This window comes from Aythya marila (assembly GCF_965140915.1).
Source record: "Aythya marila genome assembly, chromosome: 6".
Taxonomy (NCBI): domain Eukaryota; kingdom Metazoa; phylum Chordata; class Aves; order Anseriformes; family Anatidae; genus Aythya; species Aythya marila.
The window spans coordinates 9,514,324-9,529,269 of record NC_139047.1 but is presented as its reverse complement, the minus strand read 5'-3'; the positions used below and the strand labels follow the sequence as shown (position 1 = coordinate 9,529,269).

The 14,946-nt window shown below is 53.4% G+C and overlaps 1 protein-coding gene across 1 annotated transcript; it reads right to left on the bottom strand.

Annotated features, from left to right (window-relative positions):
• Nucleotides 1-7,503: 7,503 nt before the first annotated feature.
• On the bottom strand, nt 7,504-8,904 carry GBX2 (gastrulation brain homeobox 2; the record flags this gene model as incomplete). The annotated part of the gene is made up of 2 exons (XM_082764132.1): nt 7,504-8,027; nt 8,391-8,904. 2 exons carry the CDS (start codon nt 8,902-8,904, stop codon nt 7,504-7,506), a joined length of 1,038 nt encoding a protein of 345 aa, XP_082620258.1.
• Nucleotides 8,905-14,946: the final 6,042 nt, after the last annotated feature.

Below are 14,946 nucleotides of genomic sequence, written 5' to 3'. Positions count from 1 at the left end.
CCAAGGCGCAGGGCTGCTTGTTGCTCCACCACGAGAGTACCTCCTGATCACCTTCAGAGCAGAAAATAATCATTTGTTGTCGTTTTGGCACGGGGACACGCAGTTCACATCATTTCTGAGGATGAGTGGAAATGGAAGGCCGGGTATTTTCATCTGATGAAACGGGGGCTGGGAGCCCGAACGGCTTCGAGTTGCCAGAGCCGGAGGGAGGAGGTGGCAGAGAGAAAACCCAGCTCCCAGCTGCAGCTGGAGGGGGTGAGGGGTCCATGGGTGCCAAAACGCCTCATCCTGCTCTGTTGACAGCGGGTGGGCATGAGTCTGGAGACAGGTCCTGGGTCCCCAAAATGTTGGCGGGGTGCAGGAAGGAACAGCAAGCAGCAGGTAAGCAGATCCGCAGGAAAAGGGGGAAACAGCCAGGCCCAGCCAACAAAATCGCCCCACAGCCCTGTGTTTATCCTCCTGAATGGGCCCTCTTTGAGATTTTGCATCCCGAACGGGCCCTTTTTGGAGGCATTTTGCAGTTTCTCAGTTTGTGGACCAGAAAGGGAGCGCGGTGCCAGCAGCCCTGGGGCCGAAGCATTGCGGTGCAATCCCCCCACACATCACGGGGCAGGAGCCTGGGGGCTTCAAAGGCTCTGGTACAGACCCCCAGCTCCGAGCACTGCCGAAAAAGGGGGTTTTGGTGCCACCTTCCTCCGTGAGCTGCCCCCTCCCAGCACAGAGACGCGTCTGCTGCTCCTGCTCCACGTGTCCGACTGCTCACGGCCGGGCTGATTGACTGCAGATCTCCCTGTAACTGAGCTTAATTAGCAAGCTAATCAGGTCTGGAGATGGTTCCAATTTATTTACTGGCTGCCACGCTGAGGTTCATGCCAGGTGAACAAATATGACAGGGTTTTGCCCTTTCCAGCACTTGGAGCTGGCAAAGCCTCTGCAGCCACGAGGCCAGCAGGGCAACGAGGTGCCCGGTGCCTGCACTTCGGCATGTGGCTTCCCAGCCCGCTGCCTGCAGATGGGGACAGAAAAGGGACACGCTCAGCCCTTTGCACACCAGCAGGGCACTCAGGGAACATCCCAAATCCTCCCTGTGGCAGGGACAGCACCAGGATGGTGTTGTCCATGGGTCTTCTCTTTTTGAAGGTGTCCTAAAGCAGGGTTCGTACTACTCGTGCTTCTTAGTTTCTTCTGGGTGCATGAAGACAACATAAAAGAGTTTATTTATTTATTGATTCATTTAAAGAGGGGGGATTTGCTGGATTTCTTTCTTTTCCCCTGGAATTAATACCAGGAACGTCGCACCAGCATCCCTTGGGTTTGCTGGAGCATCTCCCCAAAAAGGCAGCGGGCCCTGAGCTGCAGACCCCTAGGGTGGGGAACCCCCCACCTTGCTGGTTGGCTCTGATCTTTAATGGCCCTCCATATTTTAAGCAAAAAGCAGGAAAAAAAAAAAAAAAAAAAAAAAACTTGCTTCTAATTTGAATCTGCCTGGTTTGAGCAGCCAGCATTGATTCTCACCGGGCCTTTATCCCATTGATTAAAGAGCCCTTTAGCACCCATTTTTCTCCCCACGAAAGCACTTAGGGACAATAATTGAGCCATTTCTCCTTCCACAAGGGGTGCGAATTTCACTCCCAAAATGCAACCAAGGGTACAGAGAGGGCCTGCAGCCACCTCTTTGGGGAGTACAGGCACCCCCAGGGGGTTTCGGAGCTGGGACAAGGGGGTCATGGTGCCAGTGGGGCTGGGAAGCCCTGATGGATGCGGCAGCACCGCGGGAGCCGAGGCTCTTCTGAAATCTCTTGCCGAATGGAGACAGTTATTAGAGGGAGTAATTGGGATCACCTTACTTTACAAATGTTACTTTGCAGAATGAGGCAGGAAGACAGATCGATCTCAACTATTATTCATTAAGGAAAGTCCTTTATAAATCCCAAATTAACAATTTCTCTTGGAGAGACTTCCTATTACCCTTCTTTCGCGGGAAGTTATTGCCGCTTTGGAAATGTTGAAATATGAAAATAATTGGGGAGGGGGAGAAATAGCAGTTGTGGGCTTCGGAGCCGAGCATCTGCTTAAAAAAAAATACAGATGTGTGTCTTAAAAATGACCATTACCCTAATTCAGAAAGGTTCATTTTTGATAGATATGATTAGGTGGGGGACATAACGACGTTCATAAAAGCCCAAGTGGCTTCTCAGCAAGGAACGGGCTATTTGTAAATGTTCAGGGCTCGGTGCCACCTCCACAAGTGATGGTGGGTTTTGGGAGGTCTGTGCTGTCCTTGCAGGACAAGCCCCATGGGCATGGGGGTCCCAGGGTCTGGGTGGAAGGGACCAGGGATGCTCTGTGGATGCTCATGAGGGGTTGCTGGGGAGCGAGATGTTGCCCGAAGAAGCCAGCTGCTTGGCTTCTTAGCTGCTTGGCTAGCAAAACACTATTACTTTTATCCCGTACATCCATCCTCGTAGCTTCTTTTGGCTGTTTGGGCAATGCCAGCAAGGCAGACCAACAGCTCTGAGAGCACCTAGGGGAAGTACACACATTTTCCTTGTCCATCAGCAGCTCGGATGCTTCCTCGGCAGGAACAGCCGTCCCTCACAGGACCACAGGCAGAAGGAAAACAGCGAGGGTTTCTCTTTAAGCTCGGGCAGATGCAGTTTTTTCACCCTGATTTCCCAGCACAACAGGGTTTGTTACCTTTTATTAAATAACCCCTGCTGATGCCCCTTTTCGGGAGGACAGTTTCGGGGTATTGGGGGGGATCTCAAGGTGGCTCGCTGTGCAGCTGGGCACACAGAAATGCTTTTTCACCCTACAAGCTCGAGTTCCTCGCTGTCAATAACATGCTCCTAGATAATTATGAATGGGAATCTCCTGCTTTGCCTTTCTCTCTGTTAATTAATAGGATTTGGGCATTAAAGTTGCCCCCCTGGCGCTGGCGATAGGCCCCTCGCTGCCAGTTCAGGCCCCTTGTTGCTCCCCCAGCCTTCCTCACGGTCAGCACAGACACCCCATATTTTACTGCCATTTCTCGACGAGCCCCCTGCCTCATCATTATTTTCCCCGGGGACAGCGGGGATTAATCCCAGGCCCAGTTCCTCCGCAGGTGGTGGCATGCCCCGGCACCGGGGCGATGCCGAGCAGCCGTCCGCTGGCAGGGAACAACGCAGCGCCGCGGATTTCGTCCCTACACCCGCTGACGAGGAAATGTCATTAAGCCAGGGCTGCCTGCTGCCGGCGGGAGCTCCTCTCCTGATGGCTTTTTCCTCTAGGAGGGGATTGGGAGGGGAAGGATCCCCCCAAATTCAGCCTGCCTGTGACGGTTACCAGGTCCCCTGTGCGCATAGGGAAGCGGGGCATCAGCAGGGAGATGCTCAGGGAGCTGCTTGCAGCTAAAATGCCCCTTTCTATGTTATTTATCTGGATTTCTTCCTGTATTTTCAGCTGGGGCTGGGAGCTAGGGCACCCAACGCGATGGGGAAAATGATGAATTTCTCACTGGGAGCTGAAAAGCAGGGCGTTAAAATCCATGTGGCTCTGCAAAAAAAAAAAAAAAAAGCCTCCAGCCCCAAGAAAGCCTCCATCCCCCCCAAAAAAGCCTCCATCTCGCCTTCCTCCAGCAGGCCCGACAGCAAACGCAGCCCTTTTGCTTCTGCGCTCTCCCGGGCTGAGCCCCGGCCGGGGAAAGTTTTGTGAGTAAGTTTGCAGAGCCGGAGGGAGGGCGGCACAGATCGATTGGCGGGTTTAATAGGATCAGGTCAGTGTAATCCTGTTTTATCCATTGTAATTCAGGCAGGCAAGGAGACCTCAAACTATAGGGGAAGGGGCTTTTAAAACCTCAGCGGTCCTGCCACAAAGCCAGAGGCTGGGGCCGGGACAAAAGCGTGAGAGAGGATGAAGTGGCTTGAAATAAATAGATTAAGGCTCTCTATGGGCCGGGCATAGCGGGAGGGAGAAAAGAGCAAGCGAGGGGCGGCCCGTGGCGGCCAGGGGGGGACAGGAAGGGACCCGGCACCCCCAGGGGGGTTTTGGGCAGCCCAGCAGCGGGTCCCCTCCCTCCGTGCCACAGGGGGGGGATTCGCCCCTGGATGGGGAGAGCTCCCCCCGCACCCCCCTGCCCCTCCGCGCAGTTTCCGAAGGGTTGGGGCAGGCAATCAATTTTTATGATGCAATTTATAATTCATACAGGTTGTCTTCGTGCATATGGTGTTGCTTTTGTGTGTCAGGGTGCCGGGTGCTTTATGACGGCGGCGGCGCGATTTGCATTCACGCCCGCTTGCCGGCCTCATCGCTCTCGCCGCCGCAGCAGAAGGGGACGCAGATGAAGATGGATACGGCCCCGTGGAAACCTGGGGGGGACCCCTCGCTGTGCCCTGGCCCTCCCGGAGGAGGTGACACCCCCCTGGAGCCAGCCATCCCACGATGGGGTCTCCCATGGGTGCCACACATTTGGGGATGGGGGAGACGCTCGGTCCTTGGAGTGCTTGGTTCCCAGTAGACCCCCTTGCACCTCTCTCTTGACCCCCTTTCCCACCTCTCCAGGTCCCCTTTCCAACCTCTCCGGACCCCCTTTCTCATCTCTCTGCCCCCCCAGGCTCAGCCCCCGTCCTGGGGATCTCCCCCCAAAGGGTCTCCTGTGGCCAGCGGGGTCAGCTCTCATCCCCCGGGGGCCAGAGGGGCAGGTAAAAGGCACAAAGCCTCCCCTCGCCCGGTCCCAGCTGAAATAATTAAACCAATTAAGTCAACACAAACAGAAACAAGACGGAAGGCGGCTGTGGGTGCCCCCCTTCCCCTTCACGGGGAGCAGCTGTGCCCCCCTGGGGCGGCCCCAATGTGCCCAGCTGGGCTTCCCCCTGAGCTGCCCACCTGGTGGGGGGCTTGGGGAGGATATTTAGGGGTGGGGGGGACATTTAGAAGCAGTGATGTCTCAGTTAAGAGTAGGGGGAGAGCTGCTGGAGAGGGCGTCCCTCCTGTGGCCACATCTTGCTGCTGACCACGGAAAGGCATCGCCCTATGGGGCAAGGTATGGGGCGATGTAAGAGGGTGCTCCTGGGGAGATTTGGGGGGTTTCGGGGGGGATTTCCCCCCCCCTCCAAGCCAGGGCTGCTCGGAGCAGGCCGGTGCTCCTGCCGCGCTCCCCGAGCAGCGCAATTATTTGATCTGCAGATGTAAGAGGAATTTATTGTAACAACAAATATAGTGATGTCAAAACCCAACCTTGGATTAAAGCCGGCAGCCAAAGGGGAAGTGTATTAATTTCAAACAGCATCAGAGGCCAGTGCCTATTAGGACGAGCTATTCTTCAGACCCCCCCATCAGAATTAATCATTGGGAGTTAATTTGAAGCTCAGACAAGTTGCTGTTAATTTAGTGCAGGGAGGACGGGATGGAATAAAAAGCTGAGGTGCTGGCCGGGCCTCCTGGGTCTCATTAATCAGCGAGCTGAGACGGCCTGGCTTGATTACAATTTGCAAAAAAATTCATTAGAGCCTGGGCGATTGACAATTTTTCTCTCTGCCTGTGATCTGACTCATTAGGCAGCCAAATGAAAGCCATGATGATGGTGATGATGACAGCTATCAACCCCCTCGCTTGTTTATCTCCTTCTTCTCCTCCGGCCCCGGCCCGGGGCTCCCCCCAGCCCCACTGCTGGGGGGCAAAGGGGACCCCAGCCCGCGGAGCAGACAACTTCCCCGCGCCTGGGGCAGGTGCCAGCTCCGCTAGCCAGGGCTGCTGGGCTTCCCCCAGCCCCTGGGGGGGGACACAGGGGTGAGGAGCAGCTGCTCCTCCCTAAAATGCCCCCCCCTGCACCCGCGGGTGGGGGTAGAGTTGGGCTGCAGCTTGCCCAAGCCGGCCCCAGAAAGAAAAAAAAATATACATATATATAAAACAATAAAATAATAATAATAATAACGAAATAAATTGAAAGGGAAAAAATACTACTAAAAAAAAATCACCCACGAAGAGCGCTGCCCCACGCGTGTCCCCGCCGCTTGCACCCGCGCGGAAAGGCAAGCCGCAATTAGTAATAATAAATTATAATGGTAACGAGGAGAATTAAAGCCGGAGGAGCGGGCGGGGGGATGCTGAAGGGCCAGACCTGCCGCCAGCGCCCACGGCCCCGCGCGTCCGCGGCGGCTCCATCCCGTTTTGGGGCCCCAAAGAGAGGAAAAAAAGAAAAATTAAAAAAAAATGGGAAAAATAAAAAAGCACAACTGAGCTAAATGATGTCAGTATCGGCACCAAGCGCTGCTGCCCCCCCGATCGGCTCACTGAGACCCCCCCCCTCTACTCCCCCCCACTCTCCCTGCTCAATTTTACCATTTTAAAGCAAATCCAAGCTTTTTATTTCCCCCCACTCCCTCTATCCCTGCCCGGCCCCAACGGCTGCTGAAAGTGGGGCCAAAAAGGGGCAAAATCGGGCAAAGTGGGCAGCAGGGGTCCCCCCCCAGCCCCAGCCCCCCCGACCCCCTCCGTTCACAGTGGCCGCAGCGAGGAAAAAATCAGATCAACGCCAAATTCGGGACCGAGCCGGCAGGGGAAGCGGAGGGCTTGGTGTTGTGTTTTTTTTTTTTTTTTGTCTTTTTGTTTCTTTGTCAGTTTTTATTCACAAGACTGAGTTTGCTTTTTAAATTTCATAACTTATAAGGAAATAAGCTACATTGAAATAAATTAAACACAATAGAGAAGATCGTGCTTTTTTTTTTTTTTTTTTTTCCTTCTTCCTTTCCCCCCTCCTCTCTTTCTCTCTCTGTTTTAAAACATGGCTCGGTAGAATCGGCAAACCAAATCGACAGAAAGCCAGGCAAAAAATATATTTAAAAACCCGTCGCCCGGTGCCTGTCCCTCAGCCATCCGAAGTAAAACAAAACAACAGAAAAGGCATGAAACCAACCCCTCGGCTTCGTTTCGTTTCGCTCTCCTCTCTCTCTCTCTCCCTTGTTTTTTTGTGTTTGTTTTTTTTTAATTTTATTTTACCTTTCGCACCGCTAAGAAACAAAACCCCAAAGCTGGCTACGTGTGCGCTGCGGGTTTCGCTGGGGGGGGCTCTGCCGGCGAGGGGGGCACGGGCAAATTTCGGCTGGATCCGGCGGCGGCGGCGGCAGGGCTCTGCTCGCCCGGTCCCGTCGCAGCCGCGCCGCCGCAGCACGACCGTGTATGTACAACGTGGGGCAGCACGGTAATAATAAATATCTGCGCGTCTCTCCCAGGGTTTGGTATTCCCGCTTCCCAAACAAACAAACAAAAAAAATTCAGTTTCAAAGCCTCTTCCCTTCGCGGGCTCTCAGGACGTGGAAAGTTTCGCTGCAAAGTTCGCTCTAGGCTGGGGTTTGCTGCGAGCTCGCGGAGGGCTTTTGCTGTCGTCAGGGGCTCGGGTTTTGCTTCTGTGTTTGTTTTTTTTTTTTTTTCCTCTTCTCTTTTCTTTTCGGCTGGGTCGCTGTCAAACCCCGGCTGGGAAACTTTTCCTCCAAACCCCATGGCTCTGAGGGCAGGGGGGGGGAATCAGGGTCGGGCTTGCTCCAGCTGCTGGTGCTGACTCCTGATGGCAAACCTGCTGACGTGCACCGGGATGGGCACCACGATCTTAGGGTTTCGGGACGGCTCCCCCGTCTTGGAGTTGGCGTTGCCCGCCTTGACCCGTTTCCATTTGGCCCTCCTGTTCTGGAACCAGATTTTCACCTGCACCTCGCTGAGTTTGAGGGCGTGCGCGATCTGGGACCTCTCGGTCAGGGACAGGTACTTTTTGCAGTGAAACTCCTTCTCCAGCTCCAGCAGCTGCTCGCTGGTGAAGGCCGTTCGCCTCCTCCGGTTTTTGCCGGTGGACGTGGTGTTGTTGGAGTTGTTGGCGCTCTGGGGATTCTCCTCCAGCGCGTTGCCAGAGTCCTCTTCCTTGTGAGCCGCCTGGCCGGGGATGTTGTCGTCGGAGCTGTAGTCTAGGTCGCTGTCCATGGAGAAACTTTCCTCCTTGCCCTTTGCGTCGTCCTCCCCCTTGGGGTCCTCCTTCCCCTGGCCCCGCAGAGCCCCGGCTGGAAGCGAAGCAGAGGTGGCAGAGGCCCTCGGTTAGCGTCTGGCCCCTTCCATCCCGCGCCCCACGACCTCGGAGGGGGGGATCTGGGGGTGGGGAGCGGGATACGGGATGGGGACCCCCGGGGATGCAGGCTGGGGACCCTTGGGGTTGGGGGACGCAGGATGGGGACCCCTGGGGCTGCAGGATGGGAACCCTTGGGGTTGGGGGACGCAGGATGGGGGCTCCTGGGGATGGGGGCTGCGGACCCCCGGGGCTGGGGGCTGCAGGCTGGGGACCCCCGCCGCCCCTCGCCCCCCAGCCCGGCGCCGTCCGCCCCGTCGAGGCGTGCGGCTGCTCCCCTCGGGCCCCCCCCCAAACTCACCGAGGGAAGCCTGGACGGCGTCGGCGGCCGGGAAGGGCAGCAGGGCGCCCCCGTCCTTGCCCAGGAAGGCTTTGCCGTCGTCGCCGCCGCCGTCGGGGGGCAAGCCGTCGGCTTTGTCGAAGTTGCCCGGGGGCGCGAACTTCCTGGCGGCCTCCTGGTGCTGCGGGGAGGCGGAGAAGGCTCCGGGCAGCGTGGCCATCAGGGTGGAGGTGAGGGCCATGCCCTGAGCCAGGCCGGAGCAGAAGCCGGAGGGCAGGCTGGGCAGCTGGTGGTGGTGCGGGTGCGCGGGGGGCAGCGGCGGCTGCAGGGCGCCCTGCGGCAGCGCGGGGGGGGGCGGCGGCGGCGGGGGCAGCACGACGGGCCGGTAGGGCACGAACATGGGGTAGCCGGTGTAGACGAAGTGCCCGGGGGCCGGCGGCGGGGGGCTGCCGATGAGCGAGTCGATGCTGAAGGCCGTGCTGCTCCCCAGCGGGCGCTGCATCATCATCAGCGAGGGCTGGAAAGCCGCGCTCATGCCGGAGCAGCCGCCGCCGCCTTCCTCCTCCTCCTCCTCCTCCTCCTCTTCGTCGTTCCTCGTCCCCGTCCTCCTCAGCGCCGCGCAGCGCCCACGCGTGGGGCACAGCCGGGGCGGAGCGGGGCCGCTCCCCGCCGCCGCCGCCGCCCGCACATGGGGGCCCGGCCGCCCCCCGCGCCCCCCGCCGCCCCCCGCCGCTCCCCGCCGCCGCGCTGCCTCTGCCCGCCCGCGCCGCCCGCGCCCATTCACATTTTGCCCGGCTGGGAACCCGCACCGCCCCACGTGCCCGCCGCCGCCGCCGCCCATTGGGCAGGGCGGCGGGAGGGGCGGGGCTTGGCCGCCGCCGGACACGCCTCCCCGCTACGAGGCCACGCCCCCTCCCCCGGCCCACGCGTGGGGGGCGCCCCCCGTGGGGTCCCCGCGGGCGCGGCGTGGGACGGGCCCCGGCAGCCGCCCCCCGTTTCGCGATCGTTTTTTAACTAATTTATTGTGTCTTTTTTTTTTTACCTTTTTATTATTTCTTACAAAATTTTATTATTTTTAGACTATTTTATTCTTTTTTTAAATTGTTCTTTAACTCTTTCCTTATTTTTTCAACTTTTTATAACTACTTTACGGTTTTTTTTAACTCTCATTCTTATTTTTAACTCTTCTTTTATTTTTAAATTACTTTATTATTATTTTAACTACTTTATTATTATTATAACTACTTTATTATTGTTTTAACTGTTTTATTATTTTTTTGAAAAACTATTCTGCTATTATTAACTCTTTTTCTTATTGCTCCTAGCTTTTCTATTATTTTTCTAACTTTTTTCCTTCTTGCTATTAACTTTCTCATTTTTTAACCTATTTTATCCTTTAACTATTTTATCACTTAACTATTTCATTACTTAGCTCTTTTATTATTATTTTAAACTATTTTGACTATTATTTTTAAAACTATTTTATTATTTTTTAAACCATTCCATTATTATTTTAAACTATTTTACTGTTTTTTAACCATTCCATTATTTTTTAACTATTTTAGTATTTTTAACTATTCTATTATTACACTTTATTATTTCTTTAAACTACTTTATTATTCCTTAAACCACTTTATTATTTTTTTAAACCACTTTATTATTTTTTTAAACTACTTTATTATTTTTTTAAACTACTTTATTATTTTTTAAACTATTTTATTCACGCTTTTCTCTCCCTCTCCTTTTTTTTTTTTTTTTTTTTTTTTTTTTTTTTTTTTTCCCCAATCTGAAAAGCCCCCAAATAGGCTCCATGTGGTTCTGGGTAAAGTCAGCCCCTGGCTTGGCTTTGAAATTGCTTCTGCAATTATGTAAAAGAGCCATTCAGCATCACGGCGGAATTAAAAGCGAGCGAGGCTGCTCCCTTTTCTCCGGCGAGCCTCTCATGTTGGCCGGCTCAAAGCCTTTCCAACACGACGTCTTTGCTGAGGACAAAAGGCGGAACAAAAAAAAAAAAAAAAAGAAAAAGGAAAAGGAAAAAAAAAAAAGAGGGGAGAAAAAAAAAAAAAAGCCCCCAAACTTGTAAATTGAACGTCAAGGGAACTTTACACAATTTCAAAGGCCATAAATAATGATAAAGGGACCAGGCGAAGAGGCAAACCCAGGCAATTAATGGAGGTTCCCAAGCAAAGATCAAGTGGTTTGGAAAATAAAATTAAATGAAAAAAAAAAAAAAAAGTAAAGAAAGAAAAAGAGCTAAAAAAAAAAGAATAAAAGGAGGGGGCTGCCCAGGGCGGGCCCCCTCCTCCCGGGACAATGGCACTGGCAGCCCCTTGGGGCTGGTTTTGGGGTGCCCTTGGGTGCGTAGGGCTGGGGAGAGAAGAAGTGGGGGCCAAATCCTGCCCCGTGGTGCTGGAGGGCATGTGGGGTGAGGGGGGCACGTAGGGAAAAGTGGGAGCATGTGGGGTGTGGGGGGCACACAGGGGTTGGGGAGCACGTGTGCCAATGGGGTCATGCATGTGGGGTGAGGGTTGGGGCACCTTTTGCCCCCCAGCGCCCTCCTGCCCAGCTCCTGGCTGCGTTTTTTGGGCCCTGGCACCAAAACTTTGTCACTTCTGGGCCTGGTGGTGGCTTCACTGCCCGGCCAGGCATGGCTTTTGGGGTGCTGAGCTCCCCTCGATGCCTCGGGCTTCTTCAACCCCAAGTGTCCCATCTCCACGTGTCCCATCCACGCACCACAGAGGCCACTTTGAGCGCATCTTTGACCTCCATGGGCACAAACGGGGCTGGTGCCCACCAGTTTTCCCCCATCCCATGACTCACCAGACGTTGGGGCTGACCCCAAAGCTGTGCTTGCTGAGCCCACCCTACACCACGGTGGGGATCCTGCCCTCCATCCCCCCCAAATGGGGAAACCCTTTCTCCATCCCCCAGTGTCCACAGCGGGCTCTGAAAGCTTGAGGAGAGGCAAATCTGTGCTGGCAAGTCATCGTTTCAACAGAAAATTTAAAAACAGAATTAAAAAAAATAAAAAATAAAGTCTTTTTTTTTTTTTTTTTTTTTTTTTTTTTCAGGAAACAGCCTCGGATGGAGGATCTGGGAGATAATTAGGCACGGTAATCTGCCGGGGCATGGAAATGTGTACCAACACCCAGCTCCTGCAGCTGTTTTTTATTGTCAGCCCTCTTCAAAATTTGCCCACAAACAAGTGCCTTTGCAAGACGGGCGTATTATTTCGGGCGAGAATAGGCTTTTGTTCGGCACATAATTAGCTGATTTTTCTCCGGTGAAGAAACGCTGGCGATCGCTGGCTGTCGGAGCAGCAACCGGAGCGTGGTCGTGCCTGGGAAGTGGGGCAGGGGGGACCCTCGGCGGCCCCCACGGCTGGGCCCACGCAGCAGGGGCCTTTTTGGGGGTCCGAGAGTGGGCACAGGGTGGGAAGGGGCGTTTTTGGGGGACCCCGACACGGAGGTGATGTTTGGGGAGGGTCCCGCACCACCTGGGGGCCAGGCGGCCCCCTGGGGGGGGTTGGTCCCCAAAAGCCTTCTCGCCAAGGGGTAGGGGGTCATGCTTTAAATAGGAGGATTTTGGGAGGGGCTCCCACTCCAGCTGCTGCCCGGACAGGGGGGAGAGGCTGTGAAGTGCATAAAAAGAGGGATTTTTCCCCAAAAAAAGAGCCAGCACAGGGAGGAGAAGGAGCTTTCTGGAGCAAGTAACCGTGGGTGCAGTGGAGGGGGAAACGCATCAAGGGGAGCTTGGGCCCCTTTGGGGGGGGGGGGTTCAGTGGTCAGGACCCCCCTGGTGTGGTCAGGACGGCCCCCAGTGAGGTTAGGACCCCCACCCCATGTGCTGTGGGTTGTTTTGGGGTGCATGGGGTCAGCTCCATCCTCCCATGGCGGCTGCAGGTGGGGCAGGGCGGTCCCGGTGGCTTTATCAGGGTCTCTTAGAGCCCCCCCCAGGTGACTCCTGCGAGACCCTCCCCCTCCCCCAGGGAAATGTTTAATTACACGGGAAATGTGAAAAAAAAAAAATCCCTTTTCTCAGGGAGCCCCTGGGTTGGGGAGGGCGGGCAGGGCTGCGGCGGGAGGGGGGCGCGGGGCGCGGGATGCCCCACGCGTGCCCGTGGGGGGCTCCCCGGGAAGCCGCCCCCCCGTCCCTCCGCCCCCTCGCTTTGCAGGCGGGGAGGGAAGCCCTCGGTCGCTTAATCCCATTAAACTCCCTCGCAGGTTCCCGTTTGAACTCATTTCGGGCTGGGAAACGCGCAAGGCGCTGATTTTTTAAATTATTATTATTTTTTTTTTGGTGGTGATACGTTTGTCTTCTTTCATTTCCCCCCCACACTTTTTTTTTTTTTTTTTTAAAGGGCGTGTATTTATATATATTTTTTATATGTGGTTTTATTTTATCTATCTATTTATTTATTTATTTCTATTTTTTTTTTTTTTTTTTAACAAACTTGAAGGCGCCGCCAGGCGCTCCCCTCCCCGGGATGCTCGCTGTCGGAAGAGGATGCTAAAAGGAGGAAAACGACGCCGTGCCCGCTTTTTCTTGCTTAAAAAGAAAGAGACCCGGCTCCGGTAACCCCGCTTAACAGCCCGAAATTCGTTCGGATGAGGGGCTGCGGGTTTTTATTTTATTGCTTTTCTTCTCGATTTCTACGTGTTCTGATATCCGGAGCCAAAATATTTTAGGAGCTCCGAAGGGGACCTGAGCGAAGCGCGGCGGTACGGAGGGCTCCTCTCTAGCGGTGTAAACCCGCACCCACACGCGCACAGATCGCCGCTTTTCGGGCAACGTAGTGCAGAAACCTGCCGGTTTAAAACCCCGAATAAAAGTCTAAAATATTCCCGGGTCAGGGGGGCACCGTCTCATTAAAACCACCACGGTCCTGAAACTGCACTGCAGACATTAAAGTGCAGTATTTTTCAATTAGAGCTGACGAATTCAATCAAAATTCCATAGATTAGGATGAAATGAGGCATGGGTCATTTACAGGGGAATTTAATTGCAGAGCCATTAGACAAATAGTATATTTGCCATTCTCACATTATCCATCATTTTAGACATCAATAGAAGGAACAGCATCTTTACTAATACAGCAGCACTTCCCAATCTCTGCCTGTAAACACTCCCTTTCCCCATAGCTCCTGATTATATCTGATTTCATTTAAAGCCATGGGGGATTATAAATGTTCATGCAATCAGGTTCATTAGGACTTCAAAAACCTCATTTCTGATTTGGATTGCTTTGCGGATCGCCCGCCTCGCTGCAGCGTGCGCGATGCCTCCGCTTCTCAAATCAAACGCCGCTTCATCACCGGGGCAGCTCGGGGCTTGATTAACCCCCCCTCCTCATCCCCCCGACCCCACGCGTGTCCCCCCCACCCCACGGGACCCTCACGGGACCCCAAAGCCCGTCCCCACCCGACCCCGAGACCCGGAGCCCCCCCGGGACCCCGCGCACCCCCCCCAGCCGAGCGTGGGAAACCCACTCGGGACTTCCCCACCCGTGGGAAACGATCGCGGAGCCGCCCCACGGGGGGTGCAGGGAGGGAAAACCACGGCCCCGCCGCCAGGAGAGAAGGTCCCTGATGCTTTCCCCTAATAGCAGCTCAGTATTAAGCGAGTCCCATAAACCACGCGCGTCCAGACAGACCTCGGGAAAAAAAAATAAAAAAAAAAAAAATTAAAAATAATAATAAAGAAAAAAATAATAAAACCCCTCCCGGAAAGCCTTCATTTCACCCAAATGCCTCGTGTGCGCAGCGCTGCGTTAGCTGCCTCAGTAATTTAATTGGAATGAAACGTGAAAAATGTGTCATTTTTGAAGAATTTATGCATCGCTTCCTGGAAATCTCATTGTCTTAACTAGCAGCCTACTGCGTTCTGTTTAGCAGTCATAATCGCGTTTTTATGCGTCTCCGTATTACAAGTTAATGTGACCTCCTGTCTTTGGCTGCCGAAAAAAAAAAATAAAAAAATGAGCCCTTCCCATAACATCTGCATCAAAACAGGGCGCCTTTCCCCAACTTGCCAACTCTTCGCGGGGCCCGGAGCATCCCACCCCGGCGGCAGGACGGGAAAAAAAAGGAAATAAACCCCCCAAAAGCAAACAAACAAAAAAAAAAATCAAAAAACAAAACTACCCCCCTTCTTTTTTATTTTTTGTTATCCAGGTAGAGTGGTTTTCTTTTTCTTTTTTTTTTAAACATATACATGTACATATTTTTTTTATTTTTTTTTATTTTATTATTTTTCTTTGTAATTTATTTTATTTTTTAATTTCATATTTTTAAGTTTCATATTATTTTATTTTATTTTATTTTATTTTATTTTATTTTATTTTATTTTATTGTTTCATTTTATTTTATCTCATTTTATTTTATCTCATTTTATTTTATTCTTTTATTTCCATCTTTATCTTATTACTTTATTTTGCGTATTTATTTATTTATTTTTATTTATTGTTATTTTTAATTTATCCCCCGCCCTCTCGCAGCCCGGTGTCGGTGCGCGGCGCCGTGCCCAGCGCGCCCCCTGCGGGCCGCGGGGAGCCGCGCACCCGGCGCCGCGGACACGC